The sequence below is a fragment of the Nelusetta ayraudi genome, unplaced genomic scaffold (genome assembly GCF_046127955.1).
Source record: "Nelusetta ayraudi isolate G7.1 ecotype Tasmania unplaced genomic scaffold, CSIRO-AGI_Nayr_v1 ptg000050l, whole genome shotgun sequence".
NCBI lineage: Eukaryota > Metazoa > Chordata > Actinopteri > Tetraodontiformes > Monacanthidae > Nelusetta > Nelusetta ayraudi.
The window spans coordinates 3,955,001-3,981,564 of record NW_027466100.1 but is presented as its reverse complement, the minus strand read 5'-3'; the positions used below and the strand labels follow the sequence as shown (position 1 = coordinate 3,981,564).

Below are 26,564 nucleotides of genomic sequence, written 5' to 3'. Positions count from 1 at the left end.
GTCGAGATCCATTTGAACCTATGCCACGACAGTTTGTTAGCTTCACCACAAGTGAAAATAACACTTGATCTGTTCTATACGTATGCCAATGTGATACGTGTGTGTGTGTGTGTGTGTGTGTGTGTGTGTGTGTGTGTGTGTGTGTGTGTGTGTGTGTGTGTGTGTGTGGTCAAAGTTACAAAACCAGGAAAACTTGGTTTTCCAAGCGCTTGTAGCTCATACGTCAAGTTAGGCCCAACAGCGCCATCTAGTGAACTATAGTGCCAACGCCAAGTGGTGATAGATAGATAGATAGATAGATAGATAGATAGATAGATAGATAGATAGATAGAGCAACGGAAGACAACCGTAACCCTAAACTCCAAATCATGACGTGCTAAAAGAGTTTCCCCCTCGGTTGCATTTTGGCGGGTTGTGCTGTCGCCGTGATGTTGCGTCATGACAAAGTGGGAGGGTCTTCGGTCACACACCAGTCTGGTGCTCACGGAGGCAGCCCCAACCAGCCGCCCGCCGCTCGCCGCCAACAGCCAGCAGGGGCAACCGAAACTGAGAGAACGGTTGTCTGTTGCTGACTGGAACTCCACCGTCAAGATGTCGGACGACGAGCACGAGCAGACGATAGCTGAGGACCTGGTGGTCACCAAGTACAAGATGAGCGGTGACATCGCCAACCGTGAGTGAACTTTCAGGGCGAGTAGCCTCTCGGTATCGACATGACTGAGACGATGCTTCGCTCTCGGCCTGTCAAGCGGCCAGCTAACATCACTTTCCCCCTCTCAGCAGCAGCAGCAGCACCACCACCAGCAGCAGCCATGTGGTTTACATGCGAGACACATACACTATAGTTTCTAGCTAGCTAGCCATCTAGCAGGTGCTGCTGCTTCCCTTGCTAGCTCCTCTGTCTGTCATTACCGCTAGACGGTGACGTAACTCAACAGCTAACCTAGCGTGCATGTTGCTCAGTCAGTTAAAAAAAAAAAAAAAAAAAAAAAAAATGTTTTCCAGTCTTTTTGTGTTTGAGGTTCCGTGTAGTGCTGAAATTGGCTTTAGTATTATACATGCATAACAGTGCTGCTGTAAAAAAAAAACAAAACAGTTATATACATATATTGTTTAATTAAATAGAAACGACAAGCAAACAACTTAGTGTTGAATTCGTAACTTCATCTGGATTCGGAGTGTCTCAAATAAACATTAGCTTCTTTGTTGTCCTTGTTCAAAATCTTTAAGTTCGTCGCGTGAAGGCGGAGTTAAGATTTTTCACACACCACTCATCACAGCAACAGTACCGCCCGCCCCCCTACTAAACCTACATTTTTCCTCTGATCCAGAGGCTCTTCGTCTGGTGGTGGAATCCGCCAAACCTGGTGTTTCGGTGCTGGGCCTCTGTGAAAAGGGAGATGCCTTTATAATGGCAGAAACTGGAAAAGTCTTCAAAAAGGAAAAGGACATGAAGAAAGGTTGGTGAAATATAGCGCCTGAATTTTTTTTTATTTATTTATTTTATTTTATTATTTTTTTTAGGTGAGCTGTTTTGGGTCTCTAGAAAAATGGTGGAAGAACATAGTAGCGAGGTTGTTTACAACTGAGACAAACTAAGATGTACTTCAGTAACAACCGGGACAATTGAATAACACGCATTGGTCCCAATGTGACCTGAGTCTTAGCATCTCCGACCAGTTATAGTCTTCTTGCTAAACTTGTGAATGCTGTCCAAATGAAGACTTGGTGGTTTTCTTGTCCCCCTTCTAGGCATTGCATTTCCCACCAGCGTCTCAGTCAATAACTGTGTTTGCCACTTCTCTCCTCTGAAGAGTGACCCCGACTACAAACTTAAAGATGGGGATCTGGTCAAAATGTAGGCAACACGCTCTGCAATGTCAACCCCCCCCCCCCCCCATCTCGTGTGTGTTGAGTCTCTCCCTGTGTCTGTGTCGTTGTCCCGTCTTTCCGTGTGATGAACCTGACTTGTGTGTGAGGGTCTCCCCGTTGCTCTTGAGTGTCTGCTGCATTCGTGAAGTCTTGTTTGTGTCCGTGCTGTGTGGCAAGCAGCAAATAAGGTCAACGTTCAGGCGGGATATTGTGTGTTTTGTTTTGTTTTTTAAAATGATAAATGTGGGCTCACACCATGCGGGGCGCTTCGGCAGAATAACTGTGCGTACCACTCATCATCATCATCAAGACCCCTCAGTTTCTGTTGCTGTCACATTTGGTCACATTTTATGTCAACAGAAACCAAGTCAGTTCATTTTCGAGCAAACTCAGACTACGGCCGGGTGTTCCGCACTGGGCTGAACCGTGATTGGCATCACGTTGTCGACTTTTGTCAGTGCATTGGTTGCAGCGGCACCATCGACAGTGCAGCTAAAACACCAATCTCACTTAAATGACTTTGATATTTTTATTTATTTTTTTTTTTTATTATTAATTTTATAAACGGTAATTCATGTTATTGATTCCACATGGCAACAATATTGAAGTGATGGTCGCATGTTATGTCATGTTGACGTTTTGTGCGTAACCATGCGCGCAAATGATCCGTACCGAGCCGACACCAACCTCCTCCGACCATGCCGGCGCTTTAGGCGTCGAGCACTCTCGCCACTGATGTGAGTCTTGCCCTCAGTTGTTGCGTCGCCATGTTTGTCTCTGTCCTGAGAACCATCCTGTGTGACACACGTAAGGCTGCAGTCCTTCCAATGTTTTCTTTGAGCTTGTGGTTGTTACAAATTATACAAGGTTTGGATTTTTCCCTCTTTGAAAATGCCAGTGTGGGAATGTTGTGGCGGTGCCTCTCTGTTCAGTGTGTTGCATTCTGCAGTACGGAAGGAAGGGAGTGGAGGGGAGGGGTGGGGTGGGTGACACGTCGTCCTCGCTGAGTTGACGACAGGTTACTCTGTCATCTGACAGCTGGATGACATTTTAACTTGTATGTTAATTAGTCACACAATCATTACTGCTGCTGCTGTCCAATCTGCCCTTTCCCTCTGAACTCGTGTAGCGACCTCGGGGTTCACGTGGACGGCTTCATTGCCAATGTCGCTCACAGCTTCATTGTGGGAGCCAGTAAGGTGAGGTCATCCTTTCAAATACAGCGCGCCTCTGTGCCTTTGGCGCCCCCGATGCCGCTGTCCTTCACCCACTGCGTCTCTATCTGCGCAGGAGAAGCCCATCACGGGACGGAAAGCCGACGTCATCCAGGCGGCTCATCTGTGCGCTGAAGCAGCACTTCGTCTGGTCAAACCCGGTAACCAGGTGAGCTTGTAAGCCACACACGGACAGAATTCCTGTTCTCATCATAAGTTTCTTCTGTGCAGAGAGACTACACCGTGGCAAAATATATATATATATATATATATTATATATATATTATCGCATTGTTTTCTTTTGGCTGCTGCAGAGCGATCGTAAATCAAAACAGAGAGGCTTTGTCCTCGTGCTGCTCTAATAAAATGAATACGCATTTTAGCAGAGAGATGCGTCGGACGCAGGTTTATCGCTGATAGTGGTCCCCCCCTTAGAAACAACATGTTCATGTATGCATAATGAGTCATGGTAACACAGGGCGGCCCATGTTTCGTGCTATTTGCATGCGTTTTCTCAAGTTGTGACACATCTGCTCGGTGTAGTGGCAGTCACTGCGTATCACTATTTATCAAGGTGGTGGAGCAGCTGCTCTGCTGAGCGGAAGGAGGAGGCAGAGATTGACGTCATACACTGACATGCTTTGAGTCCTGCTTTGTGAACTAGAGGACTGAAAGGGCTCTTTAGAGAGAGCAAGAGATAAAATTACTATTAATCACTACAATGTGAAATTAATGAAAATTGAAAGCCAAGCCACTGTTTTCCCGTAAATAACAACTTTTGTGATTCAGAATTATAAGGTCTATTATAAGGTATATTAGGCACATTAAGGTATATAAGGATTATAAGGTATTATATATATATATATATTATATACAGTTTAAAACAAATCCGTCTTTCCTCCATGTCAGAATACTCAAGTCACAGAAGCCTGGAGCAAGATTGCCCAGTCGTTCAAATGCTCACCAATTGAAGGTGAGTGTCTCCCATCAAGGCCTGTCATGAGGCGTTTCTGACACGCACGGGCCGCTCACGTCTGCAGGTCTTCCTGAGTGCGTGTCTTCAGATTTGAAAAAGCGGTTGAGCAAAAAGTCCAATCAATGTTTCAGTTTGAGGTGGTTGCTCCCACCAATGTGAACAAGCCTGCCTCTTTGTTTCAAAGGTATGCTGTCTCATCAACTGAAGCAACATGTCATCGATGGAGAGAAGACCATTATTCAGAACCCAACGGACCAGCAAAGGTATATGTTGAAAGAGCTGGGCTGGGCAGAGACGGGTTCATCTCCTACGATTCTTGATCCATTCTTGCATTTCAAATATCGATCCTTATTAATCTTTCATCCATCTCTGCGCTCCCTCACATGCTTCCATACAGAGTTGCAGCGTGCTATGTTGTTAAGCAACTATCGCTCTTGGCAATAATGAAGGAGCAAGTTCTCCTCGCCTCTATTTTGGCTTTCTTTTATTTATATAACAGAAGATTTATTGTTTGGCATATCTTGAACTTTCTTGAACTTATTCTTGATGTCGCTGAGAATTGAGATGTCTGTATCCTGAAAAATCACACAAAACACTAATTTAAAAAGTTCTTTGTGTGCAATTTTGTTTTGTAACCTTCTAGGAGAAAAGGGCCATAAGCCTAATGTTTTATTTTTGAGCTTGTGGTTGTTACAAATAATTCTATTTATGTAACAACATTATTTATTGTACAGCCTGAGCGTGAATAAATGTTTCCTTTTGCATTCAGTTTAGCTGTAGTAGTTTTGTTTACATCATTGGGATCAGTTCATATAGTTTTCAAATTTCATATCATAGAAGCTGTGTTATGTTTTATTGCCATACTTTTCCTAATTATTTACACACTGTGCACTTAATGAGTTTTTGAATCGAGAATCATTTGAGTTGAGAATCGTTTGAATCAATTTTGAACCTAATCCTGACCTTAAGAATCGGAATCGAGTCGTATCATGAGACACCCAAAGATTCACATCCTAAGAAAAGAGGTGCCTAGACTTCCTCTGTCCCCAGGAGGATTTCTGTTTGAATGCAGTGCTGTGTTTTAGTCACTGCGACAAACTAGAGTGTGACTGTTTGAATCGGTGATGTGGTTCTAGAAGTTTGAATCTTACCTCTGTTTTTTCTGTTTCTTTTTGACACATTGTCAGGAAGGACCACGAGAAGGCAGAGTTTGAGGTTCATGAAGTCTATGCTGTGGATGTATTAGTCAGCACCGGAGAAGGAAAGGTCAGTGTCCTCATGTCTCTTTAAGTTCATTACACAAACCTGTTGCTAGTTGGCACACGCCACAGTTCAACGCTGTCCAGTACCTTTGTGTGTGTTTTTACTGACGTACTGTAAATGTCAATTAACGAAATATTACTTCATTATAATATATCAGTTTATAAAGTAAAGAGTTTAGAGTATTGAATTCTAAAATGGGCTATTTCTAAAAAAATTTGTTCCAAAAATATTGAATGGTAGAACACTTGGACTTAAAGAATAAGAAGACTTGTACTCAAGTTATTTTTGGTCTGGCTCTCCGGTACTTGACCGATCCCATTGTTAACCCTGCATCTTCTTTCCCACCAGGCCAAAGACGGAGGCCTGAGGACCACCATTTACAAGAGGGACCCCAGTAAACAGTACGGCTTGAAGATGAAAACCTCCCGCATCTTCCTCAGTGAAGTGGAACGACGCTTCGATGCCATGCCCTTTACTCTTAGGTGTGATGAATTCTCCACTCTGGAAATTAGAGCACGTCCAGCGGTTTACTGCTGTTTCGGAAAAAAAAAAAGTAAAGTCAACATTTTGAAGCTCATGTTATGTCCTTCAGCTTGCAAGTGCTCTAAATGTAGCTCTTAATATTTATTTGTATTTATCAGATTTGTATTTCTACTTTTTGATTCATATTATTTTGGAGTTTATTTTGATTTTTTTTTTTTGCCTTTATAACCCACAATTCCTTCACTATTACGTCTTCTTTTTGATCAGGGCGTTTGAGGACGAGGCTAAAGCGCGGCTGGGTGTGGTGGAGTGCGCCAAGCACGAACTGCTGCAGCCCTTCAGCGTGCTACATGACAGGGAAGGTGAGTGCCGACGTCCCCGGCCACAGGTTTTTACTCCCGCTCTGTCATCAGTCACTTCATTTACCCACCCTGGGCGTCGTGTCTTTGCCTTCAGGAGAGTTTGTCGCCCAGTTCAAGTTCACAGTGCTGCTGATGGCCAACGGCTCTCACAGAATCACAAGCGGGCCCTTCGATCCAGAGCTCTACAAGTCGGACCACGAAGTGCAGGATCCACAGCTAAAGGTAGATTCCGCAAATTCTCTGAACTCGCATGAACTTAATTTTGCCACGCAAAAACTGGCTTTACAGAATATTGTTTTAATCTGCAACCTCTTCGTAGACTTTACTACAAAGCTCCGCAAGCCGTAAAACACAGAAGAAAAAGAAAAAGAAGGTAAGTTTTGTGTGTACTCCTCCACAATTTATTGTTGCCTGGCTATATTTGCATTGATTTGTTTTTTTTTCCACATGAGCAAGAATAAGGTTATTCTATTCTTAAAAAAAGAAAAGAAAATCCTGACCTTTTTCTCATTTAAAGGCTTCAAAGACAGCAGAAAATGCCACTGGACAGCCCATCGAGGACACGGAAGCTGTCGAGTAACAAGCACTGCCTTTCCACACATGCAAGACCCCAAAGAGAAGAAAGAGTCAACATGAGAAACTGCCCCAAGTCCTCTGCCAGTTTTAAACTGCAGTATTGATTGAGAAATTCATCTAATTAATTCTTGAAAACTTTGGGATGACATAAGTACCTACAAGCCCAAAAAGGAATTCTAACCCTTTACTGCATTATAGAACTACGTACCTTGGAGTTTTATTCTTTGTTTGAAACCTGGTTTTCATGGGAAATGGAAAAGATTTTCAAATACTTCCACATATTTATGCACAGTTGCTGCCAGAAGTTCTGTGTATATTTTTAGTTGTTTTAAAATCTTAACAAAACTTGTAGTCATCACCTGCTGAGGGTTCCCTGTAATCTAAAACTGAAGCTTACTGTGGGCGTTATTATCAAGTGGTTAGTATTCTTAACATTCTACTGCACGTGAATGAATGACTGAATCTGGAACATAGGCTGAATCCAAATCTGCAATTGCTATTGCCTATAAAGAATTGTGGGCTTTATTCATCCATATTCCAAGAGCTGTCTAAAAACTGGGTCCATTCGAAATCTGTCAGTGTTTCAACGGCTATGTAGGATTCAACAATAGTAATTACAGCATGGATGGGCCACAATCATTTAAACTGCACAATTTGTAGGAAGGTGCGTACTGTTGAGGTAATTGTTGCTACGTTACATTCCAAAAACCTCAGCGTCTCCCTTTTTGTTTTTTTTATTGAACAGTGTGAGAACAGAAGACCTTTAAGGTTTCATTTGGTTTCAGTTGTATTCGGTCCCCCTTATGAAAGAAACGTGTGGCCATCATGGATTATACATAACGCTTGTCTCTAATTCAGTAAAGGGTTATTTATAAATCTGGTAAAAACTTTCATTTTTAAAAAGGAACAAAAATATTCTTAATAATGATAGCCCTGGACAACAACAGAGCAGCAGGAAGTGATAGTGATTTCTGACAAAGTTGTTACTTCCTGTCTGCATTAATTGGACTACAGTCTTGTTTTATTTTCTTTTTTTAAAAAGATGCCCCTCCCCTCATGCAGTAACCTAAGCATGATTATTTTAACAATACACACAAAGCAATTTTACAGCTTGAGCGTAGGGAACAAAACTGCCACATTCACTGCCATTCTTTAAGATTTTTCGGAATAGATAGAAATCTTTAGATTCCAGTTTTGAAAACTTTTCTATTAGTGACATCCATTACTGGCTCCTCTTCAACTCTGGCTTTTTTTGTGAAGCATTCAAATTGTGTTTTTGAAGGTTTTTAGGACGTCCAGTTTACTAACAGGCCTGCACAAGACCTTCACCTTGAGGTCTGGCACAGTGTTCAAGTGCAAAATACTGCTCTGTAGCTGGGCAATGGAACTTTGCTTTCAAATAAATAAAGTTTTTCATACAATTTTGTTTGTTTGTGTCAATGATTCTGCAATGCAACATGTATACAATTAAATAAAAACTGAACTGATCAAAAATGCCAAATGTTTTACAAGTATAACAAGATATAGCATTAGGATCATTGTTCTTTTTTTTTTGTTTGTTTTTTTATGTTTGTCCTGATTTTTAGCAGCCTGGTCAACGTTGTTAACAAAAAATTATGGAAAACAATCTGGACCAGGGTTTATTAGTGCCTGCATACAATATGGGGTATATATATACAGTTTGCCTTTTTTTTTTCTTTTTTCTTTTTTCTTTTTAACAAATACGTTTTAATCTGTAGCTCTAGTATTAGATGGATAGGTTCATTTTGAAATAAAATTAATGTTGTAGTGATTTCTTTAAATTAAATTAATTTAACTTAATTTCATTAAATTAAATTCAATTAATTTCATTTCATTTAACTTAATTTCATTTAAAAAGTAAAGCTTGGTGGTCATGGCTTACATCTCATGATAAGAGAATACAGGGACAACCTGCAAACTCCACATAGAATCAAGTATGATGAGTACTGCGACAGAGCACCAATCAGCAAAAATCCAGCGAGTAAGAACCGACTGACTACATTTCCCAGTTCATCGGGAATCAGATGGCGCTGGATTTTGACGTCACTTGGTTATAAGTACCGCCCTTCCCATCGTCACGTCCTCTTTCCATTGCTCTTCTCGCTTGGAGGTAAGATTTGTGTTATTCCGTCGACAAAATCCAAATAAATCCCCGCGTTTTGTTAACCATCCACCGCAACTTATACATTATTTTGTATTCTTTTCACAGAAACTTCTCCCCACGATGAGAGCTAAGGTAAATTTGTCGTCCAATTTGTTTTTAAACAGTTAAAACCTCTTCCTGTTCCAGTTTTGCTAGCTAGCATGCTACCTCTGTTTGAGAACATGCTTGTTTGTGCTTGGTACCACTCTTGATTATAAGAGTAATTTGTCACGTTGTCTTCTAATAGTACTATGAATACATTTTTCAATTTACTGTAGTAACCATGTGATTTGTCGAGAGGTCTGTTGGGAAGGCTAGAAATGCCCAGCCGCACCGAAAATCACGTTTACTTTGCTGCAGAGACAATTGTCTTGTCAGGTTCTCCTGCATGATTCCGCCACAATTCCGCTGTTCACTAATCAATATCAATCTTTACTTTACAGTGGAGGAAGAAGCGTATGCGCAGGTAAATATGATCTTGAAAAGCTGACATTTGTAGCCATTATTACACTTAACATGTAAACCTCAGCAGTCTTGCGTTCTTGCCAAGTGATAATATTTTTGTACTTGGTTTTCATTTTTTTTTCTCAATATGAAAATGGCATTTTAATTAATTTAGTAGCTTTTAAGTAATATGATTTTTCACTAGATGGCTTGGAAGAGATGTAACATGCGTTACAGCTTTTTTTTTTTTTACCTGGTGTATATTTAAGTTTGCTAATTAATTAATATGCTAATAGTAACTATTGTCTTGTTGTATAGGATGACTATCTTCAATGCCAGTTAATGTCTCTCTGCTCATTTAAAAAAAAAAAATTTTTTTTTAAATGTCAGCAATTAATTCAGATGGTCCCTTGGAAATGTTAACTTGTACATGGGGGAGAGGGGTTGATCTGTTGTGCTTTTGGATAGGTGTAGAGGAATAAGATTTTCTAATGCTTCTCTTCTTTTGTCCAACAGGCTGAAGCGTAAAAGGCGAAAGATGAGGCAGAGGTCAAAGTAAGCCCTCATCGAGACCAGCTGTTGTCCTGTCACAGCCTCCTGAGACGACTGGCTCCTGTGGCTAAGGTGGATCGGTGAGGCGCCATCCTTTCGAAAGGCCTCGTATTGGAGTTCAGATGGCAGCAACTCTCGTGGAACCATTTGATTTCATGAGGAAGACGTCAGACACTGGACCAGCTCACAAAACACCAGAGCGACAGCCACGGTGTTCATGGACCATTAATACATGCATCTCAAACAACTGTCGCGTGTTTAACAATAAATGAACACTGATTAAATTCAGTCAAGGTTTCAGCTTCTTGATTACCAAATGAATCCCTGTAACAGCAGTGAGTGGGGGAAATAACTGGCACAACTTGTGTATCTCGTTAATTAGGTCTCTTATCTGACTAAAATTGACACTCAAATTTTGTCAAGTTTGAACTAGCCATGGTCCTGAATTAACTAAGAACGGTATGCCACAGAGGGTCATGTGTTACTGAGGCACACTGAATGTTTTTATAGCAAAGTGGAAGTGCATGAATATTAAAGGTGTTGGATAGGACCCATTGAAATCCTACACTAGAGTGATGGCAGATGAGTGTGTAGAGTCAGGGGTGATCGAATCATGAAACTGGAGCCATCTGTAGAAATCCTTGGATGCTGCTGGACTTTGTCAGATTTTTGTCACTTATGTAATTACCAATAGAAACTGCAGCGTGGCTGGGCAAGAATTATTTAAACCACACTATTGTCTGCAATTTATAGTGTGGTGTCTTTCCAAACTTCACAGCACTACCATCGGGAAAACACAAAAGTTTTTGTTAGACCCGGTTCTTTAGTTGGAAGTCCAGGAGCAAACCGGAGATGTCCTCAGTTTACAGAGGTATTTATTTTTTTGGACACACGAAAAAAAAAAAAAAGCAGCACATAGCTCAAGAGTGACAGTTCTCACGCAGGATCTTTATTAGATTCAGCCCTGATGTTCGTGTGTAATTCAGTTATATTCTTGGGCTGAGACTGCCCCCTACAGAGGTTGGACTTTGTGCAATTGTGTCTCATTTGGCCAGTTATTTCTGAGGAGAACAGGCCAATCACTGTTCCCACAGATTTACTGAAGTGTAATATGAAAACGTGTGTGAGTGTTGTCCTTGAGCCGTGTTTCTATTGTAACAGCTCAGGTTAACAAACAAATAACTTGTGGTTACAACTGGTTCCTGTTTATTAAGTTAAAGGTCACAGAGCTCTGATTTAATTAGGACGACCTGTAATCTAAAGGAAACAAATGGCCAATTATAACATTTTCTGTGCTCGTACATTTCCCAGCAATAAATCCAACATCGATGGACACCGTATTTACTTCATTTCATTTTTAAATGTTGGCACTTTTGAAGAACCAAACCCAAACCCTTTTTTGTTGTTGTTATTGTTGTTTTCGCGTCTGGTTCCCGCGGCTGCCTTTATGGATTCTGCGTATATTTAGTTCGGAGTCATCCTGTGTGGAGAAGACCCAAAGATATACCGCTAATTGCAGCACCGATACAGTAACATCTTTGGTGTTTTAACAATTGCAATACTGAGTTCTAATTTATCGCCAGGAGGCGCTGCATCTTGCATTCTTATCCTGCTGCTGCCGTGTGCGCAGTAGAAGAAGAATTTCTGGTTGTAAACACACGAATATGGCTGACGAGAGGGGTGGAGGAGACGGCCACATAGACGACAACATGGGAAATGAGTTACAGCTTCTCCCAGGTAACACTTGAACCCGCACACTGCTTCACCAGACGTGCATAGCAACTGCTAGCTAACAGCTCAAAGACACTGGCTACGTCAGAGATTGCAGACTCACTAGGACTTCGTTTCATTTTCATTTTGACCATGAAAACAACTCAACCCGCGGATGAATATTTTTGCTCGTGACGAGCAAGCAAAACCCGTGTGAGCTGTTCTTTTGTTAATGTTGCATTTATTATCGTACGGCAGAAAACGAGGAAGAGGAGGATGAAAACGACATGGATTCCGAAGACCGAGACAGCGAGGAGGCGGAGAAGCCCACTGTCATTACCTTTGACCCCAGTCTTCCGACGTCACATGCCGTGAGTGTCGCCAACACCACACCCTCACTGGACTGGAGTGATGGCTATTCCGCCTCTTTTCGGAGAACCGGTTCCTTTGGTGCGGCTCACTAAAAAGAACCGGCTGTTTTGGCTCCCAAGCAGCCCCTTAGATTTTTGTTGTTGTTGTTGTTGCTTATATTGTTTATTGCCAAATGATGTGCTAAAATGAATGTTAAAATGAATGACTAATGTTCATGATATCAGGAATACAAAATGTGTGTTATTTATACACTGAACACGGAACACAGTGCCGTCAAAAATAAATATGAAATACCAAAACAAACACCCACCTTAATGCAACTATGTACAAGTGAAAGAACACATCAGCAAAACATCACAACAAGATAAAAACTACAACAACAAAAAAATTGCAAACAGCAAAGAGCATCATTGAACTAAACGTTTTCAGTTTAGCCAAGATTGCTAAACACCTCAGCTTTGAGGGATTGATCCAGTTTCTCCTTGCAGCAATTAAAAAAATACTATGACAAACATACATATGTGTGCGTTACATTTTAAGGCATTTATTATTTGTTTTATCCTGTTTCTGATATATACATATATATATATATATATATATATATATATATATATATATATGTATATATGTATATATACATATATGTATATATATATATATATATGTTATATATTATATATATATTTTTTTTTACATTTCTCTATCACATAAAATCTCAGCTGAAACAGCCGCCAACTCCATGACTGGATGTGGCTCGACGATCGACCCGTTTTCCTGTTTACTACTGATGTTCGGCATAATGTCTATTATGTGCTCTGTTTCTCCATCTCTCTCTTTCTCTCTTGAAGTGCTCAGCGCAGATAGACGGTGCCACACATCTTAACCAATCACGTGTGGCTTTTGCGTAAAAAAAAATAATCAATCGGCTCCCGCTGTGCTTTTCCAGTACCTTGGCTCGGACATGGAGGAGTTCCACGGTCGCACGGTCCACGATGACGACAGCTGCCAGACCATCCCCGTGTTGCCACACACGGCTGTGATGCTGGTCCCGGGCCAGACTCTGCCCCTGCAGCTGTTCAGGCCGCAGGAGGTCAGCATGATGCGCAGCGTCATCCAGCGAGACCGAACCTTCGCTGTGCTTCCCTGGTACGAGGTTACCGCTTTCACACCGGACTAACGTGACCAATGAGAGGCCTTGAGTCTCTGACAAGAGGTTCAGAAGTCTACCTTTTGTACTTGAGTAAAAGAACAGATACCTGTGTAGAAAAAAAACTACTCTGGTAAAAGTAAAAGTAACAAATCAAATCCTTTACTCAAGTAAAAGTAAGAAAGTAGAAATTCTAAAATGTACTTAGTAAAAAAATCAAAATGATTGTTTTGCAATTAATGAAACGATACAGTCATTGTAACATACATGTTTACACTTTTAATAAAAATAATCAATGTTATTTTCTACATTTTTCCCTGTATTTAAAACTAAACAGTGACCGCAAAGTTCAGGTAGTCTAAAATATTCTCCAACTAAAATATGATCCTCTTCTATATCGTACTACAAAACAGCGTAGTCCAAATAGTTCTGCGTCAAGAAACAACAACTGTAATAATAAGTGAATTACTTTTAACAGAATATGTATCTTATAAACATGGTTAAACACAAATGTTCTTCAGGCGGGTACTTGGCTTGAAGTTGAGGTTTTCAATAAAACTTATTACTGTAACATGTTTGCTTTGCTTTTAAAACAGAAAAACAGACCCAGTGCAGTTTTCTTTTGGAAACAGTGAAAACGAGGGTTTTTGGTCATAAGCTCAATGTGTTGCAAAGCTTGTAGCCATTTCATTTGAAGGGCTTCTCTCGCTCAGAATTTCTAAATGCTGTTTGGTTGTTTGTTTGAACTTTTTTAAGAATTTCGCCTTTTTCCTCCTTGTTGTTTTCTTTGCTCACTGTAGTGATTCGGGTGACCCAGACGCAAACTTTGGGACCACAGCTGAAATCTATGCTTACAGAGAGGAGCAGGAATACGGCATCGAAACCGTCAAAGTGAAAGCTGTGGGCCGGCAGAGATTCAAGGTCCACGAGATCAGAGCTCAGGCAGATGGGTGAGTCCAATTTTTTCAAATAGTTGTAACACTAAGGTCATAAGTACAAATTTGAATCACAATGTTGTTCTGTGAATAAAGACATTTGCATGACCTACTGTATCAGTCATGCAGTTGTCACAATTACCACTGTGGCCTGAAAATACTGGTCCATTTCTTTTTTCATTGATTATTAATATTTTAATTTGAAATCTCACCTTTTTTTTTTTTTACTGTGGTTATTATTTATTTATTTTTAGCTATTTTTGTTTGATGACATAAGTACTGCACCATTTTTGACTGCCAGAGGACAGAGTAACTTTACTTCTAATGTCAGGAGCCAACCGCACTGTCCCATTTCCCCAATTTAAGAGGACTAAATTAAATATGAAGTGCTTTGGAGTTGTATTGTTATGATTTTTCATTTACCTTCACCTTGTGAATTTGTCATTAAATAATCTTTACAGTCTAATCTGCCCACCCTGGTAACTGCCACTAGGAATAAATTGACCGACAGAGGCTCCCATCGTCATGGCCTCATTTGTTGATGTAGGTCAGATAAAATGTGAAACATGAAAAAAGGCTATTTTGCTGGACAAATCTTGTTATTGGTATCAAGTGGGGGATCTTCACAGTGAAATTGCTGGCTGTTGCCTTTGTGTCTCCTCTTGTTTGTGGTGACGGTGATAAGTTGGGGTCTGCACAGAGAACGGCTGCCTTTTAAACAGCTTCAATCAGCGCGATTCATCATTCATGAACCTTTAATTTCCACCTTTTCTAGATGCTTCTTGTACAATTCTAATAAAGCGATGTCATTGGCTGTTGGCTACTTGCACTGTTGTAGTGATACCAGGAAGTAGACACCAAGTCAGTGCCCCTTTACATCGCAGACACAATTGGATCTGAAGCGCGATATGTGCTGAATATTACTTTGGTGTTTACTGTCCATTACGTGTGAACATTATCATTTTTTCCCAGTTTATTTCTGTCTGTCTGAGCTCCAGGAAGTTCACCGTGTTCATGTCAGGAAGCAGTCGCAATGATATGTTTCACTGGTGACAGAAATGCATAGGTAGCCTCTTCTTTTCTGATTACATCACACTAACCAGCATCCTCCCTAACATATGGAGACGTTCAACCGGCACACAATCCATTTCACTTGCTGCTTATCTACCTCATTTCAGTCGTTGTCTTCCTCATTTCCCGCCCTTCGTCACCGTTTACTTGCACGACTTATGTCATTGTCCTGCTCTCTGGGATTTTTTTTTTTTTGTCTGCTCAGGATCAAACAGGCCAAGGTGCAGATCCTCCCAGAAAGAATCCTTCCAGATCCCCTGTCAGCCGTGCAGCTGACGCCCCTCTCCAGACTGCACGTACAGCCCCCTGCCAAGAGCCAGACTCAGAGCAGTAACCAGGACCTCTGTCGGTGGAAAAACAGCCAGGTTGGACACACAAAACTCACTCTCTTATCTCATATATCGGCAGAATGGTTTAACAAAAACCAAAACAAATTATCTACCTCTTTAAAGGGCCAGTGTGTAAAATTAACCTAATTTATGACTTTTATACTGGTAATAAGCTTGCAATACTGCCCATAAATACGGTACAATAAAAGTAATTTGTTTTTTCTACCCTTAGACCAGTTTTCATTATATATCTAAGAATATTCATAGATCAACTGTCTTTTTTTAACAGAACTTTATTGAAAATATGAAGATACAGACTCACAAAGAGGATAATGAATACAGATCAAATTCAATACGATATAAAAATAAATGAAAACAGGGAATTTTTAAGGGAAACAAAAATCAAAGTACAGTAAAAATTAAGTGGTGCATATGAATTGCAAAGTAATAAGGCACTTAAATAAATGCACATAATGGAGCGTAGTGATGGGTATTTATAAATTAGAATAACAAGGAGCGAGCAATGATTATTTTCAGACTTATCATTTTTCTAGCATTTCTGTTAATTTCTACCTTTTTAAGATATGAGAAAAACACTAAAATAAAGGGCTTACAATTAGAGCAAGAGTCTTGCTCCCAGTAAGCTGCCATTTTGTGCCACCATTTTCTAAGGAAGCCTGGTGTGGACAATCCATGTCTAAGTGAACACTCGCATGCTCCAATGAACCAACGAAGAAGAAGATGGTGGATTAGGTATCCAGATTTGTGCTCACAGGCCACTGTAGTTCACTGGCAAACTCGGGAGAGGGAGGGTACGGAGTCCCCAAGAGGATTTAAGTGAAAGAGTGCTGCAATCCTAAATGTTACCACTTGATGTCGCTGTTTGTTCTTAAAAATGTCCAATTGTTACACACTGGACCTTTGAAGGAGTGATCCTATGCTGGTGTCATTGTTTATTCTCTCAGAGGAAGTTCCACTGTGCCAGCTTGACACCGTGGCCACCCTGGGTCTACGCACTCTACGACTCTGTGAGTGTCATCGCCGCCTCCGGCTGGAAGGTCTCTGCATAGATGAGGGAGCGCATGTAACCTGGGCTGTGTTTGACTTTCCAGGAGTCGCTCATGGACAGGGTGAAGAAACAACTCCACGAATGGGACGAGAACCTGAAGGACGACTCCCTGCCGACGAACGCCGTAGGTCAGCTTCTTCTCCGTGTATCGCAGGCGGCCGCGTCTCCCTGTTTGTGCTCTGTGGGCTCTCAGCCCCTTCCTCCCTTCCTTCCTTCCTTCCTCCCTTCCTTCCTTCTTCCCTTCCTTCCTCTCATCTTGTCATCCCTCCGTCTGCTCTGCGTCAGACTTCTCCTACCGGGTGGCTGCTTGTCTGCCCATTGATGACGCTCTGCGACTGCAGCTGCTGAAGATCGGCAGTGCCATCCAGAGACTCCGCTGTGAGCTGGACATCATGGACCGGGTGAGGAAAAGCCCCCAAAAGCCCCCTGTGTGTCTGTCCTCTGTCCCTCCCGTCACTCAACACCATCCCTGCAGTGGAGTTCATCAACGGTCTGTTCAATGAACTCTGTCAAAGCCAGGACAGAAATAATAGTATCTATTATTCCAAACATTGCTCACAACACGAATAGACCATGCAGCTGGATAGGACTATTAATATAATATTAAAAAATATATATTTATACCATTTTTATAATTTTGGGTTTTCTTCTTGTTGTCATGCATCTTGAGAGGCCTCAGTAATAATTCAAGGAAAAACACAAAGACCTAATGAGTATTGCAGCATTTAGGTTGAAAGAAATCTTATAGTGTTTTTTCATGGAGGTACAATATGATGGCATTTAACTTCTGTCAAAGCCCCATTATTGTGTTGAAGGTCCCAACCTAAAACGTAATGAAAGACAATTTCCAAAGCTGAAATTTCCTCATTTCATCCATTTCATATCACGAATGACAATTTGATTGTTCCTTATTTTGCTAGATGGCCCAGTGTGATAGATTCATTAACATCTAATGGTGAAAAAGCGCGCCGCAAACAATGTTAATCATCTATTTTCTCATGCGCCACATGATCTCGCACTTTTTTTTTTTTTTTACGATCAGCTGTGATGTGGGTGTAAAATCACTGAATTCCAAGCAGATGCACCTACTGGTGGGTTACTGTACGTACACTGTGTCATAATTTGACCACATCTTTACGAGTGGACTCAGTCTTTCAGTGGATACAAATCGTTATTATTTGTGAACAAAACACAGTAGTTTGACTTTTTTCAACTTTATTTACTACCTGTATGTAATAATAAACATAGAATGTGCATTTTTGGTTCCATTTTTCTGTGCTCCCTCTCAGTGTTACCCATTGGACCTTTTTGTTGACCCGATTCCATGTTTGAGCTTTTCTTGTCTTGTTCCGAGTGACAGAATTTTGCCAGCTAGCCTGACTATTCTGACTGTGGTGCTGCCAGACTTTAATAGGCACGTGTAGGAAGTCGCGCTGCATCCTGTCAGTCTATCTTAGTTTTCATTTGCCATGGAGGAATATAAACATCTTTATTGAGTTCCTGTGGTCACTCTCAGGATCTGACTGTTGGTGGCTCCTTTGGAACCACAATGGATGAGTTGATTAGTTAGTTGGATAGCTCATTATTGTGCCATTGTCATCAAACTTGAACAACGACTTATCATTGTTGCAGCGTATCTGACATGTTTGCTTTCCTCCTCTTCAGTGCACATCCCTGTGCTGCAAGCAGTGCCAGGACACAGAAATTACCACAAAAAACGAGATTTTCAGGTTAGTCCTTTACTTCCTTGTGTGCAACATTATCGATATGCACGCCTAAAAGCTGTTTTTTTTTTATTATCTGGAAAGGAATGGATTGTACTCATCAAGTGTTACATCTGTTAAAAATGTGATCTGCTAAAAAGAAAATGATGCCTGACGAAGGTCTGTCGACCAAAACGTTGCTTGATTATTAAAAAGGAAGAGAGTTGAACAGTGTGCGGGAGCTTTTTCTTGATTGTATCTGTTAAAAATGTGAAATTTAGAAGAAAGATTTTCTGAAATGATTGTATTTTGCAATCTGCCACGGCCACACCTACAGTTTCGTCAGTTTACTCATTGTGGCGTTGACAGATTGGGGGCCTTGGAGGGGTGTACCTTGCAAGCACATCCACGCCTGATGGCTTGGATGTGCAACGCAGCCATTGTTAGCATCGTTTTTTAGCCTCTGCTAACACTCGCTGATGCTGCTGTGGCACCGATCTGTACGAAACCTAAGAAGTTGGTTCAACCCTGAAATTCATCTTCAGACGGATTGATTACAAAACGTGTCCCTGGGGGAAGCACACATCAAAGCAGGTGAGGTGCTGGAAGAGTGCTAAACATGCAGACCTGCGTTTCATTACACAGCGTTTCAATCGGTGCTGCTGTGTTACTGTGCTGAATGCTCCGACTTGCAGAAGCTGCTGTCATCGACCAGTGAGATTGGGAAAACAAGCTCAGAATTTAATAAAAAAATATATAATGAGGATGTAATATAATGGGTTTTTGTGACCAGCCTCTCATTCAATTGTATAAAACTGACGGAAATGTTCCAGTTTGCTATTTTTGGGGAAAAGGGAAAATTAACCTTATTTACATGTAAACAATTTGATTACATTGTCCACAAATAACCTTGAGGGTGAACACTTTGGGTTTATTTGCTCCAATTAGACAGAAGTTACTTATTTAACCTTATTCAATTTTGTAGAAAGGTTCTTGTCCTTGTGGTTGTCTGGAATCATTTCTGAACTTGGTGTCAGGTGACTCCACTTTCTAACTGTCGTTGCTTTTTGCGCTGTACTCGTCAGCGCTTGCTGTAGGATTTACCGCACCAAAATCTGGCACGATTTGATTCTGACTTGTCCGTAAACTGCAAGTCTTTTGTAGTTACGTCTTGTACGCGAGAGGCACCGTTCTGTTCTTCCTCTGTCTGAGTCTGAGCGGACACGTACGTGCGCTGTTATGTAATGTAATCTCTGTCAGTGATCTGTGCCGGCTAATGCGTTTATCCAAGTGACAAAGAAAGCCTTTAACACAAATGAAACTATACAGAACCTCAGTGTACTTCAATGAGGACATGGCCGGATCTAAGAGATTGACTCATGAATTTGAGAAATGTTTGGTCCTAAAATTGAATTTGACCGTCATGATGTCAACAAAGTGACCTGGATTAAAAACTAAAACTCCGATGAAAATGGTTTTAATACCAAGAGAATCAAGTCGGCGTGCAAGACACGTTTGAATGAATATTTCAGTAAAATGCATTGTTTGGTTCTTACCTCTGCACTGAGGGATTTTAGATGCTAATGCGGTTTTTTTTCTGCATTAAATTGTGTCTTTGTTGCCTCTCTCGCCCTGCAGTTTGTCTCTGTACGGCCCCATGGCTGCGTACGTCAATCCTCACGGTTACGTCCACGAAACTTTGACCGTCTACAAGGCCAACAACCTGAACCTTGTCGGCCGACCCTCCACACTGCACAGCTGGTTTCCAGGGTAACTGTGTGACACATCAGACCTCAGGCTTCTCTCTTTTTAAAGTGAAGAAACAATATGAATAAATGACATAACGCCAACATCACCAAAGTCTGAAGCAATCTGACATTACTTTATGTTCTGAGGGACACGGCATGCTTAGCCCTCTGTTTATAGCTAAAACTCCGACTTTAGCTTCCTGCTAAAACTCATGCTTTCTTGTACCTTTTACATGTTTTCAAGGGTATAAAAAAGACATTATGTTACAATGAACGCTTGACTGGGACTGATTCAACTTCTTTGAATTAGAGAAAATGCTGACCGTGTGAAAAGGAACCGAATTTGTTAGGAAAAAAACAAGTGTTTAATGTTTTTGGCCTTTGGTCCCAAACAAATGCTGTGAACCTGCAGCTGTAAAGCGTTCATATTATGTTTTTTTTTTTTAATGTGAAAAAAGTTTTTTTTTGTATTTTGCAATACAAATCATCGAAGTCTTCCTCTGCTTTTCCCTTTCGCTGTTCCGTTCAGTGGTGAGCAACAGTGAATAGCGCTTCCCCTGGAATAAAACTCCATTGAGGAGCTTCTCTTTATTCTTCTTTATTTTTGCAACGTGTCTGAAAAACAATCCTGATCCTTTTCCTCTTTGTTTTTGTCTCTTTGCTCTCAGGTACGCCTGGACAGTGGCTCAGTGTCGAACCTGCCGCTCTCACATGGGCTGGAAGTTCACGGCCACCAAGAAGGACTTGTCTCCGATTCGTTTCTGGGGTCTGACCCGCTCCGCACTGCTTCCCCGTATCCCCCCTGGGTTGGGGGAGGGCGAGGAAGGGGAGGGCGGGAACGGCTCGCGTCTCTTCTGCCTGTGACTCCCGAGCGACTTTTCCTTGTAAAAAGAAAAACAAACAAACAAACAAAACAAAAAAAAAACGAACACCCCAGACGAGCGTGGATCCTCCGACACTCTGCGGCCGCAAATACTTTCAGAAATCATCTCCGCGCTCGCCCACTCGTCTCGTCTCTCCCCCGGCAGCAAATCCATGTTATTAGTGGAAATGTCAGGCAGCCTTTTGGCTGGTGGTGGTGGTGGCTCCTCCAGGGCAAATTATACCGGTTTAAAGGTCGCGATGGCTGTTGCAGCTTCTTGACGTGTGGAAGACGGCAGCCGAACGCTCTGAGTCCCCACAGGTGAAGGTGGTTTTCAGAGAGACTGCCTCCATGGTCACGCCGTCACGTCCCAGCATGCAGTTCCCCGAATCTGCAAACACCCCCCCCGCCCCTGTCCTGCTGAACTCCCCGTAGTGGCGCACTCAATAGCTTCAGGTGTGAACATACTTCAGCTAGTCTTCTTCTTCTGGTCCGACGGAGCGGGCGACAGCAAGCTGAGCAGGTGGTGCAGCAGGTGTTGGGATGGAGCTAATCTGCTGTCTGATGGGAAAACTCAGAAATGCCTTCTGATGGACTTTGAGCTGGCAACAGGTCAGCGGAGAAAAGTGAAAGTGCTCGTGGATATTTTGAATCCCGGCTTTGTTTAGTGACGTACACAATTGCAAAGTGACTCGTACATCCATTGTGAGGACATTGTGCTGTTTATTATCCGATCAGTTTTCATACGTTGAAGCAAAAAAAAAAAAATTGAACAGAAAACTGCCGTGAGGATTATTGTGTGTGACATCCTTGATCGCAGGTGATCGTAATCGGCATCCGTTCGTTATCAAACCCATAGCTGTTCTTGTGTTGGATTCAATGCTTCAGGAAACAACATGTACAATTGAAAAATGAAGCGACGTCTCTGTGCCCGACGGCAAAGTTTTCTTTGTGGTCCAAAGGTCGAATCAATGCTGCTGTATAGCGGAGAGAGTGAAACGTTTGGCATTTTTGAAGGTGTGTGTGTATACCTCGATCTGTGTCCTTTGTATGAGATGGATGGATCAATAAAGCAGAAATGAAACACTGACTTTGAAATGACGACAGTTGATGAAACTTGTTTTTAAAAGTGTTTCTTTGTGGCCTCGACTTTTTGCGCAATTTCTATAAAAGTACAAATAAGCAAAATCTGTTTTGAATACAGTCAGAAATTCACTCAGCTGGCGTCTTATTGTGAGCAAAAATATTTTTGTACCAATATTAAAGTATTTCATAGAAGTCAGAAATAGCTTAGTTTGTAAAGGGACTTTATAAAGGAATAGCTGGATGTAGTTTTGTAACACATACTATTTCAATTTAATTTACAGAAGCCATCGACTTACCCTCACATCTGACCACTGTGCCTCCAAACCCACAAATCATCATCTTCACAGATGGAGTTATTGTTGCATACCTAAAAGTGTTAATGACACTTTCAGAAAAATGTCACTTTAGCTTCACAGATTTTCAAAGCTAGATAATATAACAAAAAATATTTACTTGTGAAAATACTGCAATCTAAATGAGGCTTATATCTTTAATCAATCTTCTTTAGTTTAGTAGCATTTAGAAAATATTCCAAATTTAAAAATCAGTCAAGAAAAAAACTGTTCTTTCATTGCTTTTCCATTGGAGAAATGGAAAAAGCAATTGAATTGTTTTAATTGTTTTTTCCATTGGAAAAAGCAATGAAAGACCTGCATAGAGCTGCACTAGTGTTGTGTAAAATGACATGTGACTCAGTTTTGTTTGTGTACTGTGGGCTGCACTTAATTACGTGACTGCACACGCTAAGTACACGTGTGAAGCACCTCATTTGTATGCACCATCAGACTCTAATAAATAAACCTAAGTGGGAGACGCAGCCCAGGAACACGTGACTTCTAATGGCTCAGAAGTTCAGCTCTAAATTTAATGGACTGTTTCATCTTTTGCTTTGGGCCCTCATTAACTAGTATGGCTGATATTAGCATATACCATTTGACCAGTTGTGCATTCTGATTGAATTCTCCTGATTATTTGGGGAAAATCAGCCCAAGGTAGTGAGCAACGTCCAATGTCTTTTCAATAGAAAATGTTTAAGATGATCTGTATGTTTGGTTTCACCATTTCCTTTAGTCTTTCTGTTACACTTTAACCCCTGCTCAGTCAAAGAGGAGCATTTTGTTCCTAAGCCTGCTGCTGTTGTCCTGCACCATTTAAACATAGAGCTAACTTTTAGGATTTTTATGTTTTTAAATGACGGTTGAATTTAGAACTGTGAGGTGTAGCCAAGCTCAGCGTAACTAGATTCTCTCTGAAAGGCCCAGCTTGACAAAACCTGAAGCCCCAATCCTTGTGAGTGTGCTCAGCCAAGCCATGTTCTGATAAGGGCGTGTTCTCATAGCCTCGCCGCGCATGCATGTGTGTTCCCCGTAAGAAAAGGCATCAGATCATCATGAGTATCCTTCTCTAGCACAAAGTTGATCTCTTGGTGAGCATGTAAATCATGTGTACTCACACGACACGTTTATCATAAACCACAGGGTTTCCACATCAGGACAGCAGGAAAAATGTTTCCCATTGTAATTGAGTACATTACATAAAAATTAGTGTTGTGGGACTCGTGATTGGTCCTGGTCTCGGTCTCGTCTAGGACTCGGAGGCATTTTTACTCAGTCTTGTCTCAGTCTCGGACTGGACAGACTGGACAGAGATTTTTGATCAAGACCGGTCAAGACTTAGCCAACACTGCAATGACAGATAGATAGATAGATTTTTTTTTTTTTTAGATTAGTGAGTAACTACTCAGACACATGCTGTCAATCAGGTCTTACCATTTTCAATTACAGCAGTGTTCGACTCGTGGGTGGAAAAACCTTGAAGCTGGTTGATTTAATTATCTGGACTTACATAACAAGCTGTTTAAAAATGAGTGCACTGCAAGGGTTCTTCTATAAGACATACACACGGGCTCTATGTGTTTTTCTAAAATGATGATAATGACAGAATCTGACCTATTGTCTCCTTTACGATTAAAGCCGGTGCCAGTCTTCTTTCTTTTTTTCTTTTTCTTTTTTTTAGCATATGTGCTGTAAAGTAGCAATCATACATGCTGATTACCATGCATATTTCTTGATTGTTATTTTTCAACCAAAATGATGAAACTCTGACTTTTTTTTTCTTTTTTTTTACAATTAACTATATATGAGGTTTGACAATACAGGCCCTATTGAGTCAGTCTAAAGGCCACTAAGCAGGGAAGTAGTGAGAGCTAAATGAGGCACAATGCAATTTGGCATGCAGCTGATATGTTCAACTATCGGTTGTCACGCGACAGCCATTAATATAGTAATATAATTAGCTAATACTGTACCGATAATCAATGCTGTGTTGCCTGTGTTATACATTACCATGACAGATTAACACACATCACATTACGAGAAGGTGAACAAGCACATTTTATTAATTGAAATATATTTAATAGAATTGTGTTTCCACATCTTCCCCCACAGCTTGCATTTTGTGCACTTTAAAAAGTCTTTTTGTAGTATTCATACATTCAGTACCTTCGTAGAGAGTTCATACAGATTCAAGAACATAAGTAAAGCTGCTACCGGCTGCTATACAAACAGCATGACGCACCCCAGCTTTAAATCTAACTTTGTTTATTATACAGTGAACAGTAACTGAAACAAAATGGGATTTTCCAAAAATGTATAGTTGCTAAATTTAGCATTTCAATTGTGTTTCAAACGTCACATTCACGTGGCTTATTATTGGTGTCTAGTGTCACTGCTACATGATAATGCTTAAGCTCATGATTTGTCACTCCAACAGAATACATCTGTTTGTTACACATGAATGTAAATTTGATTGAACTTGCAATCCTAGATACCATAATCATGGCCATTAGGACATTGATCGTCTCAGACAGGGAACATTAGTAGAAGCAAAGATTGCATTTCAGTGTCTTTAATGGAATTATCACAGTCTGTAAGCTGGGAATACTTGATTGACTTTAAATAAAAACATGTTTGATTTTGTATTTAATGTTCCGTACCATAGAGTCTGATCGTTTTCAACTCAAATCTCTGAATCCAGCTCAAAAGACTTATGCCTCATTTTATATCCCATGCCGCTGAAATACACATAAACAGCAAATTCTCCCATAACACAGCAATATAAGTTACTTGTTCACAATATTCACACAATCGCCATCTCTGATTTCTCCAATAGCAGCGGACCTCGTAGAAAGTTGTTGATCCGTTTCAGGTGAGCTTCTGGTAAACTGCCAATGTGTTGTGCAAGTCAGGGCGAGTCTTGACTCCAAGTGTCACACTTGCAAAGTCACTCATAGCTCATATTATTGCTATGCACACTCATTTGGACTCTGATGAATTCTTAAAGCTCATGTACATGGCGCTGATCAGCGAGCCCTCCTCGTGCACTGAGTGCCTGCCAACGTCGCGCTGCAGGCACACGGGGACCACCAGCCTCTTGGGGAAGGAGGCGCTGAACAGCAGGTAGATGCAGGGATTGGCGCAGCTGTTCAGGCTGGCCAGCAGCATCAGGATGGTAAAAGTCGCAGCTGGAAAGGACAATGGAGGTGCAGGGAGGTTATGACATGTGGTGGCAAGGATGTTCAAGCTGTCGAAGGTCATTGTGCTGTGCTTAAAGGTCAAGAGAGCCGTGCAAGACTCAGACTTTACATCAACTACTACTATTACCAAACAGACAGACAGACAAATGATAGACGAAGATAGATAGATAGATAGATAGACAGATAGACAGATAGATAGATGTACTTTATTGTGAAACTCTACTGCTGAACAAGTGCAACAGGCAGTCAGTTGTGCGCAGGAAAAGATATGTACGTTTAATTAATAAATAAATAAAAAAAAACAGTAGTGCAACGTTTGCCATTTTAAAAAGTTCAGAATATTAGCTGTCGTCCAGTCGGGAAGAGTGAGAGGGCAATAGTTCCAGGCATAAGGGATGTATTTCTTCTACTACTACTACTACTACTACTACTACTACTACTACTAATAATAATAATAATAATAATAATAATAAAAGACTGACTTACTTTCCGTTGGTGCATGTATATCCCAGACGGACCACAGCTGGACAATGAAGAAAGGAGCCCAGCAAACGATGTAAACCAACACGATGACCACCGTCATCTTCAGGGTCTTGACCCGGGCTCTGGACATGCCGGCCACCCCGCTGGCTCTGGGCGGGACGGGGAAGTTTCCTTTGCCACGCCGCTTGGCGTTTTGCAGCAGGTTGGCCTGGATGGCTCGGCAGATGCGCACCTGGCACACGACCAGCGTCACGGCGGGCAACACGAAAATGACCAGCGTGGTCCAAGTGATGTAGGTCTGCAGCCCCCACGGCTGGATGAAACTGGCCCAGCAGTCGAAGACCCCCGGGGCCACCTCGGTCCGGGAGAAGATGAAGACCTGCGGCAGGCTGCCCAGCAGGGACACCGCCCACGCAGCCAACACCGGCACGTTGAGGCGCCCGCTCGTCCGCCGGAACTTCACCATGGGGTTGCAGACTGCCTGGTGCCGGTCAACCGTCATCGCCACGATCATGTAAGTGGACGAGAACATACCGAGCACCTGCAGGTACTTCACCATGCGGCACACCACGTCGGGCCCCACGAACCTGTCCGTGATGTCCCAGATG

At 41.5% G+C, this 26,564-nt stretch overlaps 3 protein-coding genes and 1 long non-coding RNA gene across 4 annotated transcripts in view; 3 read left to right on the top strand and 1 right to left on the bottom strand.

Moving 5' to 3' along the window:
- Window positions 1-423: 423 nt before the first annotated feature.
- LOC142895793 (proliferation-associated protein 2G4-like) lies at window positions 424-8,167 on the top strand. Its single transcript, XM_076037084.1, has 13 exons — window positions 424-673; window positions 1,332-1,460; window positions 1,753-1,858; window positions 3,002-3,071; window positions 3,163-3,255; window positions 3,996-4,059; window positions 4,247-4,325; window positions 5,250-5,328; window positions 5,674-5,807; window positions 6,076-6,170; window positions 6,265-6,392; window positions 6,490-6,543; window positions 6,688-8,167. Exons 1-13 carry the CDS (start codon window positions 439-441, stop codon window positions 6,748-6,750), a joined length of 1,329 nt encoding a protein of 442 aa, XP_075893199.1. The 5' UTR covers window positions 424-438; the 3' UTR covers window positions 6,751-8,167.
- Window positions 8,168-8,776: 609 nt separating this feature from the next.
- On the top strand, window positions 8,777-10,194 carry LOC142895876 (uncharacterized). Its single transcript, XR_012928267.1, has 4 exons — window positions 8,777-8,877; window positions 8,977-9,003; window positions 9,354-9,376; window positions 9,871-10,194. It is a non-coding gene; the product is annotated as an uncharacterized LOC142895876 (long non-coding RNA).
- A 1,323-nt stretch (window positions 10,195-11,517) lies between these two features.
- Window positions 11,518-21,942, top strand: crbn (cereblon). The gene is made up of 11 exons (XM_076037014.1): window positions 11,518-11,643; window positions 11,875-11,987; window positions 12,935-13,134; window positions 13,936-14,085; window positions 15,347-15,506; window positions 16,436-16,498; window positions 16,583-16,667; window positions 16,825-16,940; window positions 18,205-18,269; window positions 19,881-20,012; window positions 20,659-21,942. The coding sequence occupies exons 1-11, from the start codon at window positions 11,571-11,573 to the stop codon at window positions 20,852-20,854; spliced, it is 1,353 nt and encodes a 450-aa protein (XP_075893129.1). The 5' UTR covers window positions 11,518-11,570; the 3' UTR covers window positions 20,855-21,942.
- A 3,155-nt stretch (window positions 21,943-25,097) lies between these two features.
- LOC142895690 (vasopressin V2 receptor-like) overlaps window positions 25,098-26,564 on the bottom strand; it is a 1,712-nt gene continuing 245 nt past the window's right edge. The window contains exons 1-2 of the mRNA XM_076036909.1: window positions 25,960-26,564; window positions 25,098-25,461 (exon numbers count right to left, since the gene is read on the bottom strand). The exon at window positions 25,960-26,564 is cut by the window's right edge and continues 245 nt beyond it. Of these exons, the coding sequence (XP_075893024.1) occupies window positions 25,253-25,461; window positions 25,960-26,564 (814 nt within the window). The 3' untranslated portion in view covers window positions 25,098-25,252. The remainder of the gene's footprint in view (window positions 25,462-25,959) is intronic.

Excerpts from the sequence above, each read along its gene's own strand:
- LOC142895793 (XM_076037084.1), top strand. The coding sequence starts at position 439 with ATGACAAAGTGGGAGGGTCTTCGGTCACACACCAGTCTGGTGCTCACG. Across the intron at positions 5,808-6,075 it reads GCCATGCCCTTTACTCTTAG|GGCGTTTGAGGACGAGGCTA; the intron begins GTGTGATGAATT and ends CTTTTTGATCAG. Across the intron at positions 6,393-6,489 it reads TGCAGGATCCACAGCTAAAG|ACTTTACTACAAAGCTCCGC; the intron begins GTAGATTCCGCA and ends ACCTCTTCGTAG.
- crbn (XM_076037014.1), top strand. The coding sequence starts at position 11,571 with ATGGCTGACGAGAGGGGTGGAGGAGACGGCCACATAGACGACAACATG. Across the intron at positions 11,988-12,934 it reads GTCTTCCGACGTCACATGCC|TACCTTGGCTCGGACATGGA; the intron begins GTGAGTGTCGCC and ends GTGCTTTTCCAG. Across the intron at positions 16,941-18,204 it reads AGCTGGACATCATGGACCGG|TGCACATCCCTGTGCTGCAA; the intron begins GTGAGGAAAAGC and ends CCTCCTCTTCAG.